The sequence below is a fragment of the Mya arenaria genome, chromosome 6, assembly GCF_026914265.1.
Source record: "Mya arenaria isolate MELC-2E11 chromosome 6, ASM2691426v1".
Taxonomy (NCBI): domain Eukaryota; kingdom Metazoa; phylum Mollusca; class Bivalvia; order Myida; family Myidae; genus Mya; species Mya arenaria.
In genome coordinates this window covers 49,929,652-49,953,622 of record NC_069127.1, presented here as the reverse complement: position 1 = coordinate 49,953,622, position 23,971 = coordinate 49,929,652, and the positions used below count along the sequence as shown (strand labels likewise).

The 23,971-nt window shown below is 34.6% G+C and overlaps 1 protein-coding gene across 1 annotated transcript; it reads right to left on the bottom strand.

Moving 5' to 3' along the window:
* Nucleotides 1-20,082: 20,082 nt before the first annotated feature.
* On the bottom strand, nucleotides 20,083-23,050 carry LOC128238648 (putative inhibitor of apoptosis). The gene is made up of 5 exons (XM_052954773.1): nucleotides 22,544-23,050; nucleotides 22,163-22,356; nucleotides 21,685-21,802; nucleotides 21,334-21,471; nucleotides 20,083-20,570 (listed from the first exon to the last, which is right to left on the bottom strand). The coding sequence occupies exons 1-5, from the start codon at nucleotides 22,743-22,745 to the stop codon at nucleotides 20,320-20,322; spliced, it is 903 nt and encodes a 300-aa protein (XP_052810733.1). The 5' UTR covers nucleotides 22,746-23,050; the 3' UTR covers nucleotides 20,083-20,319.
* Nucleotides 23,051-23,971: the final 921 nt, after the last annotated feature.

The following is a 23,971-nucleotide window of genomic DNA, read 5'->3' as shown; positions in this document are numbered from 1 at the left end:
TAGCTTTAACCAGGATAACATTCTGTCTGCGTACTACTCCCGATAACCTAACTTCCAAGGATTCAATGCCATTGGTAAGCCAGTGGCGTCGTAAAATATTCGAACCCCTGCCTTGCACACCATTTCAGACGTTTTATTCAGTGGAAGAACATGTCGCTGTCCTTCTGCCTTCTATTCGTGTAATTGCTAGCTGACAGGGTAGTTTGTAGGAGTTCTGAAAAATGGTTTGGATGTGAATGACTTCCAGTAAATTACTTTTTAATATGGTATTTGCACAGACTGGGCATATGTGTAAGTTGGATTTTTATTGTTTTAAACAGGTTCCGCTTTTCGTAAAGCACTGAAGCAATTGTCGTCCATGCCACTGATGTATGCGCTCTTCCGGAAGAACGGCACGCCACATGTGGGAGGTCCTTGACATTTCTGACTGCCACCATGGCAAACAAATAATTTGTCGATAATCGTTTTAAAGTAACTCGCTCATGGTTTGTAAAATGCACTTTTTTATTTTAATTACGAAATGAAGTGTGGCAAATCATAAGGAGTGTTAAAACAAAAAAATACCAAAAGCTGGAACCCTTCAGCAAATCTGGTTATTTGCTCAAATACCGTCTTTGAAGACCACAATTTTCATAAGTGTTAATAACGATTGGTTGATGGACATTATCACGTGATGATATCAATGTATCCTTAACAGGTCCACATATCCACCACTTTTGGTAAAGTCCGGGTGACCGTGTGGACTAGCCGGCTGTTTTATTTGACTTTTCTTGACTTTACCGGCGTGGGGTTTTTATGCTATAACTGTATCACTTCTGCAATTCCGAAATCATAGAGTAAAATAATGATAAATAAGTGTTTTCAGATGCATTACCGGGAAAACTATTTTTGGTCCAAAAACATGAGCGAGCCACCTTAAGTAAATAATGTCTATTGAACACAACAGCCTTATCCTCTTGGTTGACTTGTGCGTAATGTTTTTCAAGGAAAGGGAATAATTAGTTTATTGACGCTTAAGCGAATTATAATTAAAACGAAATAGACAGTTGACTTTACAAATACTCCATACCTACATTGTTTTATGTTGAGCGTAAAGAGAGATTTATCAGCAGTGTCTATTTATACATTGTCTTTGAAAAGGGGGATTTTTGTAGTTATAAAACAAAACCATTTATCAAAGTTATAAAAATCGTCTTAAATAACAAAATGTTGGGAAACAGAACAACATCAAAACAAGTTTTTTTGAGGTAAACCGCAAGTGATGTTTATTTGTACTTTAATGTTTATGTAATTATACTTATGTAAGGTATGACACAACTGTGACATCAGCTATGTGAACTTACCGAGATTCTATGCTTCGGTAGTCATGAAGGACATTTCGCTCTCGCTCTAAAATTCAAGCTATTTATCAGGGGCGGATCCAGAATTGACGTTAGAGGGTTGTAACTAAGCGGCTTAACCTTTTGACATGCGCCGCTTTCTCAGAACCGAAGTTTATTTGGTTTAAAATGTTGGCTGTACTTGGTAAACCTCTAAGGAAATTTTAACAATTTCTAGTCCGAAATGGTGTCTTCTGGGCGTATTCTACTACCTTTTTCCTCCTGTATTGAAGTAAAGGGTAATATTGGACAAGTTTAGGGAGAGGGGGTGCACGCCGGATGCAGCATCTCCTTCGATCCGCTTGTGTATCTTTCATTTTCCTATTGACAAATAACGCACATGAGGAAACTCATACGTGACCGCAAATGTCATAGGTTACACTTGATAGATAAAAAGACAAATGCAGTTGTAAGGTGTCATGGACGTATTTTTGTGAGGGCACACTCGGCGCAATACACCCCCCCCCACACACACACACGCCCACATAAACATCACTTTTAATTCCAATATCGGACTAGATTTTGTTAAAACTGTTTGGGGAGAAACCAAAACCTTTATGCAAACATTTTATGCCATAATTATTTCGGTTTGAGGGAGGGGCGCATGTCAAAAGGTTGCGCACACTCTAACGTCAATTCCTGGAATCGCCACTGTTAATAATTATAATTATTTAAAGTCTACGTCCATTCTTTTTTATAAGCAACTTTTTTTTATTGATAGCCTTTGTGTAATCCAAAATATTTACAAAGATAAGTTGATAAGCGTCTGAACAACATATGCAATTACATCATATGCAAATGTGTAATTTAACTTTTACCGTCGAAACTCGTTATGTCGACTTTGTCGGGACCTAGGGAAAAAAGTCGACATAACGAACATTCGACACATCCGAATTACAAAAAAAAATAAAATATCACCAAGCCCAACACATTTGAGTTCGATTGATGTCCGATGTCCGACTTCTGCAATTGAACGGTCTTGTTACATAATACCGTCGTGATAACAGCAAACGTATTATTGAAAAATTAAGGTAAAAAATGATTTATTTGTGTCAAATTTATTTAAATATTTGTATTTTGAATTACGGCGTAATTTAGCTTTGGGTATTAGTGCGAAGATACGTTGATTTAACGACGCATGTTTTATTACTTGAAAAAAAACCATCCTAATTAACAAACTTAAACTAAACAACTTGGCAGTTTCCAATGAGAAGAGTTTATAAATCTGATTGAATTTAAATGCCATAAGTGACATGCGATAGGAGTGACTGAGAACACCATTTTCCTTTTTAATGACGGGCGCTTAGTACTGGTACCAAGTTTTTACGTCATTCGGTTTGACACGGCCGGGGTTTGAGCCCCCGACCTTCCGCACAATTAGAATCTGAGTTTCACACATGAGTTATATACACAGTTATATATAATATAAAAAGAGCATATCATGACTGTGTTTAAATGGAAACAAAAGCATGCATGAATAAAACCGTACAATTATTTGAAAGGTGATCTAAACGTATTCAAGTAAAAAAGGGTCTAAGAAACCAGAATGGTCTGACTACGGAGTAACCTAGTAAAGTACAGAAAAACGTACTGAATAACGACCAGATTTCAGACCGAGTAACGAACCCAGTTACTGACCAAGCAAAGTACCGAGTAACGAACACAGTAACTGACCGAGCAATGTACCGAGTAATGGACCGTGTAATGTGCATAAAAAAGTAAGATATGTTTGCTAATCGTAACACATTCATATCATCACTGTGTTTAGAATAAAACCCTTATCATGATTTGAAAAGTGCACTAAATGTGCTCGAGTATGATATGGCGTATAAAACAAGGGTAACATAAATTCGGAGAAACAGAGCGAGAAACGAACCGAGTAACGACCCGAGTAAAGATTTGGATAAAACCCCAAGTAACGGAACGAGTAACGTACAGAATAACGTTTCAAGTAATAGACCGAATTACGGAGCGAGTAATTGCATTGACGTAGTAACTTACCGGCTAACGGACCGTGTAACCTACCGTGTAACGTACCAAGTAACTGAGGAAGTAACCAACCGAGTAGTGTACTAAGTAACTGACTAAGTAACGTACCGGGTAACGTACCAAGTTACGTACTGAGTAACGTACCGGGTAACGTACCAAGTAACGGACCGAGTAACGTTCCGGCTAACATACCAAGTAACTGAATAAGTAACGTACCAAGTAACGTACCGAGTAACTGATTCAGTAACTTATCGAGTAACGTACCAAGCAAAGTACAAAGTCACTGACTGAGTAACGTACCAGGTAACGGACTGAGTAACGTACCGAGTAACGTAACAAGTAACTGACCGAGAAACAGACCGTGTAACATACCGAGAAATGGAAAGAGTAACATACCGAGGAGCGTATCTAAAAACATACCGGGTAACGTACTGAATAACGTACCAGGTAATGCACAGAGAAACATATGAAGTAATGGACCGAGTAACTATCCGGATAACGTACCGAAAAACGTACCAAGTAACATACGAAGTAATGGACCGAGTAACGTACCCAGTAACGAACTGAGTAACGTACCAAGTAATATACCGAGTTGCGTACACGTAAACTTTCTTAGTAACCTACCAAGTAACAGTCCGAGTTGCGTAGCGGGTAACATACTGAGTAACGTACCAAGTAATTGACCGAGTAACCAACTAGTTGACATAAGTCTAAAAACAGAAAAGGCACCAGAACAAAATAAAGCCACTCTGATTTTATATTTCGTTCGTCAGAATAAATTTCATATGTTTTCATACAAAAGAAAAGCAAAATGAATATACATTACAGTATGTTTTTTCTTTTGTTTGAAGCGACCGCTCTTATTTTGAACCAACATATTGAAACCAAAAATAAGTTAATAAGAATATTTTGGTGCAGTTTGCTGAAAAGACCCGATCTCGTGAAACAGCATTGCGTCTAACACCGCAAAAATGTTATAATATATGAGTGAATGACTTATACAATAATAGAAATGAGTGCATTGTGAGATGTGTTTTTAAGATAACACTTAGAACACTCCTTTACCGCTATACCACACTCCTTTAATTCTCAATTAAACTCTGTAAACTTCATCGGGCAACAAGTTTCATTATTATACATTAAATACATTCTCAGTACAAAGTTCCCAGACAGTATCGGTAAATATCAGTTCTGTCTAAATTGACTGTCGACTAGATGGAGAAATGTTACTATACAAGTACAAAAGTTGCTGCAAGATGCAGCAATTGGATGTTAGCGCGGGCCAACTATTGGTTATGCAAGTCTATATGTAGGGTCAGAACAAAGTAAATAAAGTGAGGACTAACATTGATTGTAGATGTCAGTGAAATGAAGTTACTTAAAAGATAACAGAATTGGGCTGTTGTTTTGGAATGAAAATAAAACTTAACACAATAACAATTGTACAACTGATGGTATATCTATGACAGAAACCATAATTGTATCAAATAACTTTATTCATGAACTGTATCAATATACACACATTTATAAAAGACAACATGGCCACAGTGGTGGTTTTCTTTTGGAGTGGCTGATATGATAGCTGAATTGTTAAATAGGCCAACATGATTTGGTAAATTCTGGGCAAAGTTCGAAACGTTGAGTAAGTACTTTGGTGAAATGTTGACTTTAAACAGGAGTAGCACCAAAGGTTAATCCAAAAAACTAATTAAGGACATCTGCTTAAAACAATGTTTACTTTTGGCTAATATTCCGCGAAACAAGTTGACCGTTATAATTAAGTGTTACAAAGCCATTGTTTCTAACTGAAAAACACATAAAACTGTTTGCTTATGTAACAGATTTTAACACAATTAAAAAAATACATTTAACATAAACTGAAAGAAGTTGGTTATACATGAGCTGAAAGAAAGAAGTCTGATCATCATTATTAATGTCATTTTCCTTGTTCTGTGGCGTAGATGATTTATAAGCATGCAGGATGTTTTAAACAAAGGAAACAAGTTTAGCATATACTGACACTTATAGGTAATAAACATTATGTAATCATCATGCATTATGCACTTTTAAGGCATAAGATATAAGAATGATGAGTAGAATGTGATGCAGGTTGATAGTGGTATGACTAGGAAGTTGATCACTTAATGTGTATAGAAATATAATGACACAAAAGATTTATGAAGAAAGTGCTGAAAATTATAGGTTACAATGAAATGAAGTGAGGAATATATTTTAATACATGAAAAGTGAAGCATTTGTACAAAGTTTGGTGGAAATGTGTTAATGTTATTTTGCCTGTAAAACTTCTCAATTCTTTAAAATATGACATTGAAATATAAGAATAAATACTGCATTGAGTATTACTGAAATATGAACATATGTACAAACAAGAAAGAACATGAGCAATATGACATTTTATATACATTTTGTATACAACAAAGAGTAATAAGCATGACAACAAAATATACAGAGTTAGTATGTATGCTGGGAATGGTAGAGTTGTACTGAAATGTAATAAACAATAGAAAGAATATTTGTTATAATTTGGTGTAAGTGCGACAAATACATTATGACCAATACTTGGAATAAGAATGCACACAGACAAATGAATACAATACTAAAATACATGCTGCCACTATTTCATAAGCAATGAAATAGAACAGGTATGAAAGAAAAGAATATAAATGAAAATGCATGAAAACCTAGTAATATGTACCTAGTATGCAAATGCACAGTATTTGAATGAAACTATTTATAGGGTGATAAATATCTCTTACATGGGGGGGGGGGGGGGGGGGCTTAAAAAAACTCAGTTTCAGTTGTTATGTTGGAATGAATTGGGTTGAAAATAAGTATATTTGTTAAATGATTTACTAACTTAAAAGTTGAAAGTTGTCAAACCCAAAACTATAAATGATATGCCTGGAGTTTTATTTTATCAGTATAAGCATTGCTGATATGGTTGATAGCCAAAAGGCCATTATTTTTTAAAGTTTGAAAAGTCATAAATCACGAAAATGAAAAACAACAACACACAATAGAATGGTTAAGGGTCATGCAAAAAAAGCAGGGTAAGTTGAGAAGTTGAAACAGGCATACTTTTTAAGCATTATGAATTCTAATGTTTGTAAATGGAGAGTCAGTGCCTATAAAAGAGACATTGAATGATATATTCATCAGAGTTAAAGCTGCACTCTCACAGATTGAACGTTTTGACATCTTTTTCATTTTTTGACTTAGAACGAGCCATATTTTGCGAAAATCCATTGAAACCAGTTATATAAGACTGCTGACAAAAAAAGATTGCAGATTTTTATACTTAAGTTCAAAAATTGATGTTTTATGCAATTTTCTTAAACTGTTAGTAACAGCTTAAGCCATGATACATTAATTTTCAAATGGAAATATGAAAATCTGTGATTTGATCTTTTGTCAGTAATCTTAAATCATTTGTTTGCGGATATTAACACAAAATTTGCGCTTTCCAAGACAAACAATAAAAAAAGTTGTACAAATGGTAAATCTGTGAGAATGCAGCTTTAAGCATAACAGGTAGTAAAGAAGGGTGACATGGCAAAATGACATAGTGATATAAATACAAGTATTTCTTGTAAATTAACATTTTCTAACTGTTTAAGTGAGATGTTGAAAAACAGAACATTGTTTAATATATGTACATATAAGAAATTGGCAAAATGACATAGTGATATAAATACAAGTATTTCTTGTAAATTAACATTTTGTAACTGTTTAAGTGAGATGTTGAAAAACAGAACATTGTTAAATATGTGTACATATGAGAAATTAATTTAAACATTAATGGGAATTAAACCTAGCAAAAGTATAGTGATATCTACAGAGCGTTATGCAAACATCAGTGTTCAGATAGACAAAACCTTGAATGAGAAGTCTTATAATACTGTCAAATGTCTCTGATTTTAGGAACATGTTTTGTAAATAATTAGTGAAATTGCAGAACATTTAAGAAAACAATAGGAAGGTAAGTAATCATTATGATGAAGTTATTAAATAATGTTACGATTCTGTTAAGTCATATATTGTGACTGTAAGATATTGGCACAACTGTCACTTAACATATTGACAGAATGGTAAAACACAACAATGGCAAAAGTGGAAGTACACTATTTTATAAATATCAAATTTCAAATCCCCCGCCACAGAGTGGGGAGGGGATTACAGAAACACTTCATCAGTCTGTCTGTCTGTCTGGCTGTAACATTTCGTGTCCGTGCTATAACTTACTTATGCATTGATGGATTACCATATTGCTTGGTACAAATGTTATCCTCATTGAGACGATGAGCAGTGACATTGATCAGGGTCCATAACTCAAAGATCAAAGTCACACGAGATATTTAAATGTCAGAGTACACATACTCGTGTCCGCGCTATAAACTGTTCCTACATAATATCAAGTTTGGTCACAGTATGTTCGCCTTAACTGAAACAGTAATCTATTTTAGTAACAGTGACAACGACCCTAGGGGGCCAAAAAAAATTAAAGCTCTGCATAAACTTGTCCTATATACCAAGTTTGGTCACACTATGTCAACCCTTACTTGAGTTATTCAGTACTTACCATATTTCTATTTTGACCTTGACCTAGACCATAACTCTCGGGGCCAAAAACACAATCTCAGGAAAGGTCTCTATAAACTCTCCCTATATACCAAATTTGGTACCAATTAGAAGACCCTTACTTAAGTTATTGAAAACCAACCCTTTTTCTATTAATAGTAACCTTGACCTTGATCATAGGGGCCTCAACACATTCCCATAAAAGGTCTCCATAAACTCTTTGCATATACCAAGTTTGGTCTCTCTATGTCAAACCTAGCTAAAATTATTCGATAAATAAGGTGACTTTGACGCTGCTCTAACACCAGCCCGCCCGAAAAATGACACAGGTCATTCAAATATCTTGTTTTCCCTTTATGAAAATGTGGTTAGGAATATAAAAATGTGCCTTTCAAAAGAAATTAAAAGAAGAGTTAAAAAGAAAAAAAACATTCAAGGGCAATTATTTGTATTTAGGGTTAACATGAAGTTATGTTCCTTAGTGTAAGATGGTCGTCAATAATTCTGCAAAGTATTAAGTGCATTGAATGAAGGTATAGAAGTTTTTTTATTAAAATCCCAACTTGCCCTAAAACTTTAACTTGCCCTAAAACTTTAACCTACCGGTAAGTCAATAAGGGGCCATAACTTGTATTAAGGATAATGTGAATGAAGGGTATAGAAGTTATCAATAAATATATCAACCTGCCCTAAAATTTTAACCTAAGTTCTAAAGTCAATCAGGGGCCATTATGTGAATAAAATATGATATGGAGTTATCTTACCTAATTATGTGATGGCACTGACATTAGACTTATTAGTGAAAATCCCATCTTGTTCTAAAACTTTAACCTGCCCTAAACCTTTAACCTAAGTCAATCAGGGGCTATAACTTGTATTGAGGATAATACAGAGTTATGTAACCTCATTGTGTGATGGTCCTGAACAAATGTGTATTAAGTTAAATGAACGAATGGTAGAGAAGTTATTAATAAATATCCCAACCTGCCCTAAAACTTTAACCTAAGTTTGATAGTCAATCAGGGGCCATAACTAGGAGTTATCTATTCCCATTATATTATTATTATTGTTATTATTATATACCATATTTCTATAGCACTCTTTTCATACATAAAGTATGTTCAAAAGTGCTTTACAATGTAATATAAAACAATAGACAAACTAAAATGCTTATAACAATATTAAAGCTAGTCAATTAAAACAAAGTGTTTATGTATAGTACATATGTACAAAATTAATATAATATAAAATGTTTGAAATAACTATAAAATAATAGAATAATAATTTCAGAGTTAGTGAAAACCAATAAAATTTAAAGATAAAGTAACAACAAGCAGTTAAATCCCGAATAGATCCATGCACTCGGAAATAAAATAATAAAACACTTATCGTCCATAATACTGTATAAAATAGTGGGTTTTCAGAGCCTTCTTAAAACTTTGCAAGGTGTTACAGTCTCTGATGTCAGTTGGGAGGGCATTCCATAACTTAGCTGATGCTGACTGGAAACTTCTGTCACCATAACGCACCGTCCGACATTTAGGCACAACTAACGTCAGTGACTTATTTTTCGACCTCAGATTTCTGGATGCTCTGTATATTTCTAACATGTCCACAATGTACGCAGGCGTTTGGTCATGGAGCGCTTTAAATGTGTGTGTTAGAATTTTGTACTCTACTCTGCATTGCACAGGGAGCCAATGTAGTTCCTGTAGCATGGCCCTGATCAACTGTGTGAGGTATTAAGTCAATTGAATGAAGGGTATTGGACTTATAAGTGAAAATCCCAACTTGCCCTAAAACTTGAACCGGACACCGACACCAGAGCGAATAGTATAGCCCACCTTATTCTTAAAATAGTCGAGCTAAAAAAACACAAATGTGATAATATATTTATAACATGTGTTTTCTCTTCAAAAACAGTGAAACAAGGTTATGACATCACCACAAAATATATGTATCACTTTATCGAAAATACTTAAGGCTTGCTATTTCATCGATGTTATGAATCAAGACTCATTTTCCTTTTTTTTAGCCAAAATAACCCTGAAATTGATCTTACCTACACTACACACAATATGTATAACTTTAACAAATACTCTTTTATTATGTTCAAATATTCAAGAATAATTTAGGTTACTGATCACACATCTTGTATTTCTATATTCTTGACCAGCGGTTGTGTACAATTTTGATCAGATTCAACATACCGGTCAGGTTGCGAGAAAAACAAATTGCCTTGTGTTGACTTGATGTAGTGTCAGCTAAAGCATTGAGGCAGGTTGTTTCGTTAAGAATCAATTGGTCCTTTCACACTTGCAATGACAAGTTTTCCATTTTCAAACTTTCCTCTAGCGTTTATAGGGAAGAGCACTGTGAGGTAGAAGTGAAGTGCAGGATCGTCACCGATTGTTTTCAGTTCAGGTATTGCGATGAGGAGTAACTCAACTGTTGAAGATCAAATTGGAACAGTTTCCGCATTTCATACCTACTGCTGCGTTTGATAACAACCTCAGCTGTGCAAAAGTAGGCCACTTGTGTAAGGGACTGGCTCTAACATAAAGGACATTTGTCAAGGTCCATTAACTTGTTGCCACACTCTAAAAAGATATGAAAGGAGGATGTTATGATATCATGATAAGTGAATGTAGCACTGAAGACCTGGCCCCGATTTCTCGAAACTTCTTAAGCCCCTTATAACAGGATTAAGCTAAGCTCACTATTTTTGGTTTTCAATAATTTGCGTAATGTTAACTTCTTTAAATGTTTTTACCCTTGAGATGGGAATTATAATCATGATTATCAGAATAAACAATTATTCATTTATCAAAATTCTCTTTAAGTATGTATTTTGGCTAGTTGAAATTAGCTACTTAAGCCTGTTAAGCTTAAGAAGTTTTGAGAAATTGGGGCCTGATAACATGAAACATGAGAAATAAAATAACTCTAAACATTAAACTGAGGTGAATTTGTTAGGTTTCAAGGTTGATTTCATAAGCTTTATTCGAAATGTGAATTGACAGGTAATTTGCAATTTGATGTCAATTCTGAATCAGGTTAAATACAAATCAAACATTGATGCATGAATTGCAGAATAATGATTAAGATTAAGTATTTATATACAAGTAATGATTTCATTCCTTTATTCAGCTATTGAGTTAAGCAATTTTGTTAGAAAAAGTGAAAAAAATGTTATTAATTTTTAGGAAGGCTTGTTTATAGGTCATGTATTTTCTATTTTGTGCGAAATAAATATCAAAATGATGTCTAAAAAAAGATTATATTGTGAAATAATGTAAGCTTGTAGAGTTAATTTTTTTAAACATTATATGAAATTGTGAATAATTGTAAATACATTCAATTATTTATTGAACTGCATTGAAACATCCATATGTTTTTGTTGTATTAAAGGTTGAATGTTAATACCAAATGCAATGCTATTTAAAGTTGCAGTTAAAAACTTAGCAAAACATTTGCCTAGCTTTAGTTGTGTTACATACAGTACTGTTAAGACCAAACTTTACACCCTTGTGCACTAGGAGTGAACTACTAGTGAACAATTTGTGCACTATTGATAAACTAATGTAGTCTGTAGTTTATTTGATAAGCCAGTATTGATTTTTCTGGTCCACTGAAATTGGCCTTACTATATTGATTTTATATCACTGATAAGATCTTTTCCTCTACCAGTTCATTTCAAAACTTGTGACAAAATCTTTTAGTATTCACTGATGACTTTATGATGTAAAGCCATTGTACTAGGCTTATAAGACAAGGGGTTTCTATATTTGTCAATTTTATTTTATTGTTGATAAAAAAAAAGAATATTACATTTCTTAAAATAAATACATTAAGTTTATTTGTAAGCCAATATTTTGAAACAGGAGTGTTATATAATATAATTATGTTACTATTATAACATCTGAACAATTATGACAAGGGGATACATGTACTATATTTTTCAATTTTATTTTATTGTTGATAAAAAAGAATATTACATTTCTTAAAATAAATACAATAAGTTTATTTGAAAGCCAATATTTTGAAACAGGTGTGTTATATAATATACTTGTGTCACTATTGTAACATCTGAACAATTATGACAATTTTTTGTAAGTCAGACATTTGATTTAAGTCATTAAGTGATAACAAAATATAAATTCTGAATGCTTTGTATATACAGTTAACAGCACTATTTCTATCATAATATTTACAACACATAATACTGTTTTGCTCCCTTAACAGACGTAAGCTAGAACAGATGAAATGTCAAATTTCTTCCCAACAACTCATTACAAGTACACATTGTTTTTGTCCATAACACGCACACACTCAGCCCACACCTGATGATGTAAATCATTTCTTCGGGCCAGTAACTAAAGAAAAGGGGACCCGTCATTTACTGGTCATATTTGTCAATTTTTAATTCTAATGCAGATGAAATAAAAATAAAACATTTCTTAAATAAATTATTTCTTAGCCAATATTTTAAATAAGAGTGTTATAAATATAATTGTGATACTATTGTAACATCCAAACAATTATGATTTTTTTGGTAATTCTAAATCCTACGTATAAAAGTGAAGAGCACTATTATATATTCAAACTGTAAATACAAAATCATTGTATCATTTATGATAAAAAAAAGTAAATGTGATTTAACAAAAGAAAAAATGCATGCGGTTGAAAAAAGATCTTGCCTTAATTAGAATAATTTAAAAATAGTAGCTCAAGCTATTTTTCAGAATTTTTTATGTAACTATATTCACGATTTATTTCATTAACTTTCCATAAATAAACATCTTTAAAGCCTAGTTTTAGCATTTAATACTGAATATATCTATTTATCTTTTTCTATAAAAATAGCACAAAGGGAATTGTCCTACCAAATGGCCAACTAACCAGGCATTAAAATTAATTGAATATCAGCAAAATGATAAAATGCTTATTCATACTTTTGTAATGAGATTACCCATTGTAACAGTGTTAGCCCCAATAGGTCAGAGCCAATAAACAATACACAGGAAGTATCAGGAACCCTACTGTGATAACATTCAAAATGGCAAAAGATGAAATTATCCTATGCATTCAACCATTAACCAGGCATTACAATGAATATTATTTCATATTAAACTTGCTATTTGATGTTAAAATACATGATATGCATGGTAAATATTAAATATCTCCACTCTTAATAATTTGATTAACAAATGATGAAAAGTGTCATTTAAGATGCAGAATAAGATTTACCAAAATTAATAATATTGTTTTAATATTCCAAAAAGGATGAATAAATGTCAAAAACAATGGTTCTTATAAGGGTACCGAATTTAATTTGAAAGAAATGAGCATAAAACACGCTATCTCTACCTTATGAGACTAATGTAGGCTTCAGTAGTGTACAGTAAATCTTTTAGCATTCACCAATCATTTAATATTTTTTGCGCTTTCTGCTGTTAAATTCACGGTTACAATTTTGTTATCAGTAGTTAATATTTTCCATTAATGCCTTATTTAGTAGGTAGTTAATGGTTTATCAGTCAAAATTTATGTTTGTTATTCATGTGTATGTATTGATTTTGAATAAAAGTGTCACTTTAAGAAATAGTATTTTTATGTTATTATGCAGTTGCAACTTAAAACTTGAAACTTGTTTATTTGATTAAACGCCTATTTTTACATAAAATACTCAATGGCGTTGTACAATACAATGATAAAATATTTTAAATAATTTAAAGATATAATACTATCTAGACATCAAACATACTTAATTTGAAATAAACAAAAATAATAATAATAATTAAGCTAAATACATCGTTAAAGCAAATAAAACACATGACATGAAGTAAGATAGATTAAAATATCTAAAAATAAAATGAATATAAAACATAAAATAAACAATTATCGCATGCTAATTTATCACAGTTAGTTTTCCACTGTTCATTGTTCAGTCACTGTTTTTAAAACAACATGTCAAATTTTCGAAAATATAATAAAAATTAACTATTTTCCATCTTTTATTAAAACATATTTGTTTGCATCTCTTCTCTAAAAAAACAAAATTCGTAAAAATATATTGAGTTTCCTTCAAAGGCCTAGTTTTAGGAATGGTTGTCATGTTAATTGTCTGTTGTGTATTCCTTGTTTATTGCACTAGTGTCATTGCAGGGGCCAATTTCCTGTGTATTTGTTTATTGGCTTGGGGCCATTTAGAGTTGACAACATTTAGAGTAGAAAATAGCATTAGCTCATTAATACACAACCCTTCTTGCATAAACATATATGCATAGCAAATGTATTAATTTGACTGATTGGGAGTAAATAATAAACAAAAAAAGTAAAAAGGGTTTTATTCCATTTAAGTTGTAAAATATAAATAATTTTAATGGGATATTATAAATAATACTACTCATATTCTTATTCTAAAGCATTTGATAGTTAGCAGGAGGAAATAAAGATAAAAAATCAATACACAGTGTACTATGGGGAGGGGGGGCTCTTAAAGAAGGCTTAAATTAGCCTTCAATGGATAGTATTTCATTAAATAATGGAGCAGCATAACCAATAATACAAAATGCCTAAAATATACGTTTATCTATTATGTGTATCAAATTAGAAATGCAATTAATAAATCTGGGTACAATGTAGAAAATATACTATAATATTTAATGGTGTACTTATTTGATGATGATTGCTGTCACCTTAAATTTGAACACATTTGTTAAACAAGAATAAACATAAAATTGAAAGTTTCAGAAGAGTTGGAAGAAAATCTTTGTTAATATATCCTTTGAATGAATCAACAATGGCACAACAATTTCACAGTTTGAGCTTGGAACAATATATAAGGCGTGAACTTTGATAATTAACTATTACAAATAACGAACAACGTGTAATTATCACCTTGTGAAACTTTAAAGAAAGGCTCATGAACTCCTTTGAATGTTATGTCATAAAAGTATTTGAAGATGAAACCCTTTTATTTAGAACCAAAGTTATATATTTAAAACTATCAATTAATATGAAAATAATGCAATGCATATTTATAAAGAAAACAAAAACATTTAAATGTCTAAATGTTTGACAAATTAACTTTATTTTATAAGACAACATCAATCATATAATTCTATATTGTTAAAATGAAAGGTCAAAATTGATTATAATTATTCTATAAAATAGTTTACATTAAAACATCTGATGAAACTAAACACATCATTCTAAGTTTCACTGTAAAGATAGCATTTATTATAGACTGAAGAAGCCTTATCTGGTCAGCCCTTTGTCTCCATTTAGTCTTTCCCTTGTCTTACCCTTGTCTTACCCTAGTGCACTACGAAGTAAACTGATAGTGAACACGATGTGCACTTACTGTCAAGTTTGGTCTTAACAGTACTGTAACAACACAAAATGCAGAAGGTTTGGGATTTCATTTTTAATATGAATGCTGGCTATTGTTCTGAAACCATAAAGTTAACAGGAAACAAAGAAAGAGAACAAACCTGGTTTTGGGCAGCGGGGCAGCACTGATATTTGTGGACTGAAGATAACTCATTTCTTGGAACTCCTCAGTCCTGGCCCATTATTGTTGGTGGCCATTTTTTGCAGTTTTCATCTTGAAGATGAAGCCCTTTCTGTTCAATATTTACAACTCTTGTGGTAGAAACTGGAATGTAGGATGATAAATATACATTTTATTGAGACAGAATCCCGTAATTGAGACAGAATCCCGTTAAACATGTTTATTATTTTAAACTAATGCACCAGTCAATTGTAACCACGACCGTAAAGGTCCGGGGGTATACCGGGGATAGCCGGGGAAATGGACCATGTTTTTAACTTTCAGGTGGCCCTGCATTGCCGAGTGAATGGGATGGTTATGTCTCGCTTTAAATATAGCGGGGAATGGGCCTTACCTAGGGCCCCTGGGGTGCGGGGGAATTTGGCGAGATTAAACAATCTGTTCATCCCCGCAGGACGTGATTTTAGCCAAGATTGGCTGGACCTATGGTCAGGGTCCTCGCTATTCCCCTGACCGGGGGGGGGGGGCGTGGTTTCAATTGACTGATGCATTAGTCTAAAATAATAACTGGTGCATAATGAAAACGATGCAAAAATTTAATTACTACGAACAAATCACCTTAAACTCGTTACATACAGACTGACATGCAAACTTTGCGCATGCATTACGAAGAACGGCTTGAAATATCATCCCTACCATTGTGACTCATTCAGTTAGACACGTTAATGTCCAAATCGACTGTTTTTGTTGCGGTAGTTGACTTCGAATCAGCCTCTCGCAATTTTGACCTTGACCGCACACTCGCCTATATCTGAAATGCAAGAAGCGTTTTCATTGGACGGCTATCATTCCTGGTTTTAATGACCCAATTTGGAAAAGCCTTCAAATGTTGTCCAAAATGAAAGTAGGAATACCGCAAAAAACCGTGCTACTGTTTAAATCGAAAGACACGAAACCTGCTTTTAAAATGATAAATATCAGGGGCGTAGCTTGACGAAAATATATGTGTAGGCCACGTTTTAGGGGGGCCGGGGATATGCTCCCACCTCCCCGGAAATTTTGCTTAGCTAGGTGATTGTAGGTGTGTTTTGGCGTATAATTCGTTGTTGCAAAAACATTAAAGAGAGCAACGAAATCATTATGTTTTACCTTAAATTAATTTTGTACGTACTTTAGCTGAAGAAGACAGGCCATAGAACTAAAACATTGAACATTTTATTAATTAAATTTCACTCAATATTAATGCATTTTGTTACCAAAATCAAAGTTAATCTTACGTGTATTTGCACAATAAATACCATATATATATATATATATATATATATATATATATATATATATATATATATATATATATATATATATATATATATAATGTCGCTCTCTACAGCACAGTTGACTTTCCGGGATCATTAAAAAAACTCTAGCTTCCAGCATTTTCGCGACGCAAACACTTTGATGATCATGATCTATGATCATGCTCTTGTGGCTGTGGATTAGGGCCAAGGATGACAACATGTCGCTTTTCATTGTCGTTTGCAGGAAGTTTTTTATTCGTTTCCACTAAACGAAGGACCTTTCACAAGAGGTTGATGTAGGTGGCATAGTAAGAAGAACCTCGAATATTGTAAATATGCTAGGGTACAGAACCTTGTTGGTCTGCTTCGTGGTCTCTTGTAGTCTAGATAAACTTGCGGCTGCGATGCTCCATCTCACATTCCATTCTGTTTTAAATGTGTCAAATGTTTCGTGGCGATCAGGGGCCTTAGCAGCATAAATTGGTGGCAGCATGTCGTCCTGTAGAATTTCCAGTTTTGAAGGCAATACATGATGTGCACTGTATCTGTCTGAAGACATTGTACAAGGTTAATCTGAAGTAGTCAGATGGTGTTTGCACCTCAAGATTTGCTCTGTTTTGGTGTCGACCAACTCTTCTTGGCATTTATGGTTGAATGTCGAAGCCTGAGATTATATACGTTGCTTTCATGTACAGTCCATTCTATACATCAGGATCAGCCCTCCAGTCATTGCACAATTTGACAATGACGTTTGTTTCTTCAACAGCGTGTAGTAGACCATTGCCTTCCTTCTGAAGAAGATTCGTCAGGTTCATGGTATTACCCAATGTGTTGCGCCACTACAAGTGTGATTATGAATTCAAAGAGCAGTACAGCGGGCAAATACTGGCCGGCCTTCTCGTCTCCGTCTTCATTAATAGTTTCAAGTGCGTGGACCACTACGGGGAACGCATTTTGGAACGCTTCGATTGCATCCGCACGACTGAACCATCGTGTCTCACATAACGAGCGAAGCTTAGTGCGCCGGTTTAATTCCTCTTTCGTTGCGACTTTTCTAGAAAGCTCGTCCTGAAAGGCTGCTAGACGATTTGCTGAAAAATTGAACAAGAATCCAATGTCCTGAACTGTGTCCATCATAGTTCAGACACTCGGGTGGAAACTGGTACTGGAGGCATGATTGCCAACTTCCTTCTAGCAGTTGTTGTTTGGTATCTCTATCTATTGAAGTCAAAGTGAGACTATCGAACTCAGGATACGTAGGACTATGTTCGGCAATATTTGCGCCAGACAATTTACAATATCAAATAATAAAGTGCCCGCAAACTTTTACCAAGCCGATTAGAAATATTTAATGTAAGGCGTCAACGCGCAGGCTACTGGTATGCAACTTTCGATAAATTATATACGAAACATTAATGTCACGTGAAAATGTACTTTAGAGCAAAGGAAAACGATATATTTGAAATACCAGCTTTCCTATATATTAAAGCGCATTTGTCGGAATTTCATATTTTAGCCCCTCACCCTCCTATGCCGTCAGTTTTTATTGCAGATTTGGCATTTTTATTTTATCGGTTTTTCTGAAAAATGTGTAGGCCGCGGCCTACACGGCCTATAGGAAGCTACGCCCCTGAATATAAAATAACAATAGTTTTTCAGTTCACTACGTAAAAAAAAATGAACTGGACGCTTGCATCTAACCCCTACGTGTGATAACCGGGTAATCAGATAATAGACTGGTTCACCGATTTTCTAAGATTATTGTAAGATATATTCTGCGCATTCGTGGTTTATTCTTTTATGTAAAAATATTTAAATAAAGAACAGAAGTTTTCTCAACAACTGTGCATTTATGATATATTTTCTCTATAAGAGTTATTAAAAAAATCTCTGGTTTTAATTTGCCTTATATTTTCAAAGCTTCACATATTAGAAGATTACCAATCTTCTATTGCAAAATCGAAAAGGAACCAGTCTAATGGCGAACTGCTTCGGACTTATCCGAGAGCGGACGGTAAGAAACGGCGCATGCGCGATCAAAACAATGAAAACGCCGCATGCGCAAGCCCATTGCACCAGGGACACTATAAAACAATCAATATATGCGCCGGGCGCCGATGCGCCCGCGCAATAACAAAATACAGTCACCTGGTACGGAAATACACGGAGATTACGGATGACCGCGCGCATTCGTATTCGTTGATCATATTTCCGATGTTAACGGAAAGTCTTTCGTGGTTTTAAATGTTATTTTGTATAGTTTGTGTATACCAAGTGATAAAATGCGTCATAAATGCTACGTCGGAAGGCAAACTTTTGCTTAGAAAGAAGATTTTAACATAGATATCTTCACTATTTCTTCACCATTTTTAATGAATCATAGCGCAGTCTATGCCGCTTACAGAGCCCCGCCTTCGATCTTTTACCAGAGTTTGATTGAGAGTTTAGTTTTTAAAACACCTCGACAGACCTTTTCACAATACGGCCATCTGACGGAGCACTGTCAAAACATTATTTTGGAAACAGGTTTGTCGAAGTGTTTGATGAAACCTATCACCTTATCCAACTCCGGTAATAAAACGAAAGCGGGGCTCTTTAAGCGGCATAGACTGTCGTTAGTTTCATTTAAAATGGTGTAGTAAAAGAAAAGTTATTTTTGATTTAAGTCTTCATTTTAAGCAAAATATAGCCTTCCGACGTAGCATATATGACGTAATTTATCACATGGTATACACACACTGTTGTAATAACAAAAACTATTGATCCCCTTAAATTGTTTCGGTATAGTCAAGTAAATATTAGATGGCTGATGGGATGATGGTACATTTCTCAGCTTTCCTCTCGCTCCATTTTTTTTTCAGACAAAATCCGTCGATTGGTGTAAATTGTCCTAATACAAACGAAAGGTTGCTATTTATATTATCGACAAGGCATGTGTTCTTTTTCATAGAACGTTACTATTCCTTCAAACAAATGCGTAGATACTGTCAATAAAACTTCAAACATATCACATACATCGTCGGAACATTCTCATTCATCAGAGGTTTGATAATGATAAATCTATGGTTAGCAAAGCATTATCACTCTGGTGGACGAGAATGCGTCGGAAATGAGATAGTAATTTTATGTATACATATCACATACCTCGTCGAATGTTTTCTCTTAATGTGCAGGTACAGTTACTTCGCTTGATGAAGTTATAACTGGGATAAAGCAATATTTCACAAACCAATGACGTCAAATGACATAGACATATCAGATATGCGTCAAGACTTATTGTGCAAAAGAATATTTAAACTATTTTTCTATATTTTTCCAATCAATTTTTCTTTTTATGTATATAAAACAAGAAATAGAATAACACAGTTGTTCATATCACAATTTGATTTCACAATATTTTAACATCATCAAACCCTTTCGTTAACCTTTGGCACGTATTATAAATATACATTTGCTATTATAGTGTTACTAGCTGTATGTTACTTATACTTAGCAAAAATAGTTTGTCACCAGAAGAACACTTTATCTTCAGTGCTTATAATGCATCACATTCACCATAGTCATTATCAACATAATTTCTTTTGTTTGCAAATTGTGCCTTGACGAGGCCCATGATAGACTTGCGGCAGACTGGACAGAGGTCCAGGGCGGGAGCACACTGGGGACAGCTGACAATGTGACCACATGGGAGAAAGATAACGTCCGCACGATTGTCCAGACAGATTTTACAGTCGTATAACGCTTTAAGCCTATCGTTCTCAAGAACGAGATTTTGAAGATCGTCACCTGAAAATAAAACAGTCTTCAAGAGTTATCCTTCTGAAACACTAGATGCACCATGAGTGTTATAACAACACTTTAGATTTGAATACAAGTGTACATTTTAAGTAGTATTATGAACAACAAGGTTAACGATCCCTAGCACTATCGTGTTATTTTAATAAACACACTGATGCAAGTACGCGCACGTGCAAATGCCCCCCATATACACACGCACACACGCATGCGAGCACGTACGTGCGCACACACACACCCACGCACGCACGCACCTACGCACACACGCGAGCACGTACGCACACATGCAAATGCACACACACACGCATACACGCATACACGCACACACGCACGCACGCACGTTCGCGCACATGCAAATGCACCCCCCCCCCCAACAGACACACTTACGCACGCGAGCACGTACGCACACATGCAAATGCACACTTACACACGCACGCACGCACGTGAGCACGTACGCGCACGTGCAAATGCACACACATACACAAACACAGACACACGCGCGTGTCCTTTCTTCTGTGGTTACAACTGATGTCTAAAAATCCAGTAGTACCTTCGACTTCTGTATTGTATCATGATTAGTGATGATTAAGTGTGAGTGTTCGTTGGTAATTAATGTATATATAAATAGGTTAACGAGCCCGAGCTCAAGTGCACGTTTCAATTCATATGTGATTTGTATACACACTGAACACACACATACGCTTCCAGTATTATTTTGTTAACATTCTTAATATAGCAAATTGTGCAGTTGTACCTTCGACATCTGCATTGTTTGAAGGTGAAGTTGGTGAGCACGATTCGGAAACATTGACATTCAAACCAAGATCAGGATCGTCTTCCATCTCCATCAAAATTGACACCAAATCAGAACCTCTTAACTTGGAAGAAACCACTGAAATATATTGTTTTCAAACGTAACATCTGGTCGGCGCAATACTCCAAGCACGAAGTCATGAAGGACATTTAAATCTTAATTAATCAAACTTTATTCAGGTCATGTATGCACACGTCTACGGATCAATTTAGAGAAACATCTCACTGATTTTTTTTTACATTACTTCATTTACACACTTTAGGTAGATTGCCCGTACAAAAAGGCATTTACCATTTCGTTCTCGAAATAAACTCGCTGCTATTGCAATGTTTTCTTCGGAATATCCGAACTCGGCAGCTGCTTGCATGGATTCTTGTTGCTGTTGCGATGCCGAGTTGTCCGACGATGACTGTTAAAAAACGAAAGTAAAATTTAAAATTGATGCATTAGCTGGTGTATGAAGAAATACATATAATTTATTATCGGTAAAACTTCAATCTAGAGTGAGTGATAATTTTTCACAAAATAAGATATATAGTAAAATGCAGTTGCACATCTTAATCAGATAAGCAGACCGTCACCCAGGCTGCAGTCATCTACCTTTTTAGAAAAAAAACCTGCCCTTTCGGAATTTATATAACATCTTTTTCAAACTAAGTATCGCATGCCACTTACAAACTGCTTTTAGTCATTGACGTGAAAGCAGTCTTTCTGAGACTTCATTTTACCAAATTATAATATTGTTTTACAGGGGCAAGGCAATACTTTCATTAGATCTTTGCTCTGACATGTGTTCGTGGTTTTCGCCAGCCTCAACACAGTGAATGTAAGTTTTGCCCTTGGTGATGAGAACATGTTGGCAGGTCGGGTACCATTTGGCGTGCTGCTCCATCGGGTCGTCTCCTGTCTCCCAGTTCCGCAGACCACCACCGCAATGGTAGCAGCGCACACTGTCTCCAACACCTAGCAAAGACAAAAAGTGCTAATATAGATCGTTGTCTTGCTTTGTTACGAAGCGTCCTTTTATTGGGATTCCGTGAACGGAACAATTTTTTTCAGAAATGTTTTTTGGACGCTAATAAAATATGCATAATAGGAAAGTGATGCAAGTTTGTAGACTCGACCGAATACAAAATCATTATACATGTACCTGTATTTACAAGTCCGGCGGCCACCAAGTCCTCAACTTTGACGGGCGAAGTTTCAGGCCACGGCACCGAGGCCTCAGTAAATGACTCATGTCTTTTAGAAGGAAGTGCATATTGCTGAAACTTTGGCTTCATGGTGCTGATTCCAAGTGAGGCGGGTGTCGGTTTGGCAGTGTCATGCTTCTGTTTGCTAGGAGTGGCCATTGGTATTGTAATACTATTCTGCTTATATATTTCTCAATATTTAGAGAAAAATAAATGGTAGTCTAGAACATTGTATCTAACGCATGGGAAAATCCTAACCTTCGTTGAAATGCTCAAAAAATGTGACGATAATTCCTCAATTTAGTATGCTCAAGTTACGCCATATTCCGACAAATGCTGCACAACACTTAAATCCTCACAGTTCATTCTTAATGACTTAGCTTCCCATCAACACTATGTGCTATCTTTTCATTCTCACTCCATGTGACTGTCTTGCAGCAATGCGTTATGTTAATGCTATTCGTGCAAGAATGTTGCTGATAACATGTTTACAAAAACATAATTCTATGAATATTGGGATCCCAAAGAATATTTTCCTAATATTGTACAACGCGTAGTTCAGTTTACGGCTGATTAGATATCGGTTTTCCTTGTCATTATTTTGGTAAACTCATAGAGAAGTTTAAAACACATTGTGTAAACTCTTAATGAATAAGCTTTGCTCGCTCCTCCCTTGTCAATAATTCAGATTTTAAACAAAAATGTTGTTAGGACTATTACTTTACCCATTTGGTTATATCTATATTTAATGGAGGAGCGTTTGTTATTATGATCAAAGAGATTTCTTGCTGGTTACACAAATAAATTTCGACTCAATGGTGCCTATACCTCCATTTGTCTATTTTCGTGCACCTTTTAGAAAGTTCTGAAAAAAGTCTGAAGGACTCTGTGGCAGGTATGTGGCAGTTATATCAATTTCAATATACAATTTCGTATGTCAATATTTTATTAAAATATGAAATTGAATGAAATACATATCCCATATGTCAGTCATTTGAGGGCCTTAAGAACTTTTAATTATAACCTTCAATTGCAGAAGAACCTAACAGACATCGGTCGGACGGTGCCGACCTGTAGATTTTGACCCGGTCCGAGAAAATCGGTAAAGGGCCCAGTCCGTCTGACCGAGATTAAATGATGTTTTTTTTCAGATTTCATAATCGTATGTTTTGTGCATGTGCTATCTAATTAGCGTCTATGTATTAAATCAGCAGAATGCACGAACAGTTCACAACGACGAATATAATTAATTTTGTTTGGCATTAAAAGTGTCATGATGTTTCATACTTTCAAAAATAATTCATTTTAAAATATATTTGAATCAATATTTGAGCACAAGACTAAAAATACACAAACATATAACCATTTTAATCAACATTTCATGA

Bases quoted from the DNA above. Each gene is read 5' to 3' on its own strand.
- LOC128238648 (XM_052954773.1), bottom strand. From the start codon at position 22,745: ATGGCCACTCCTAGCAAACAGAAGCATGACACTGCCAAACCGACACCC. The intron at 21,472-21,684 runs GTAAATGCCTTT...AATATATTTCAG, and splicing joins TTTATTTCGAGAACGAAATG to TGGTTTCTTCCAAGTTAAGA. The intron at 20,571-21,333 runs GTACAACTGCAC...TTTTATTTTCAG, and splicing joins AAACAATGCAGATGTCGAAG to GTGACGATCTTCAAAATCTC.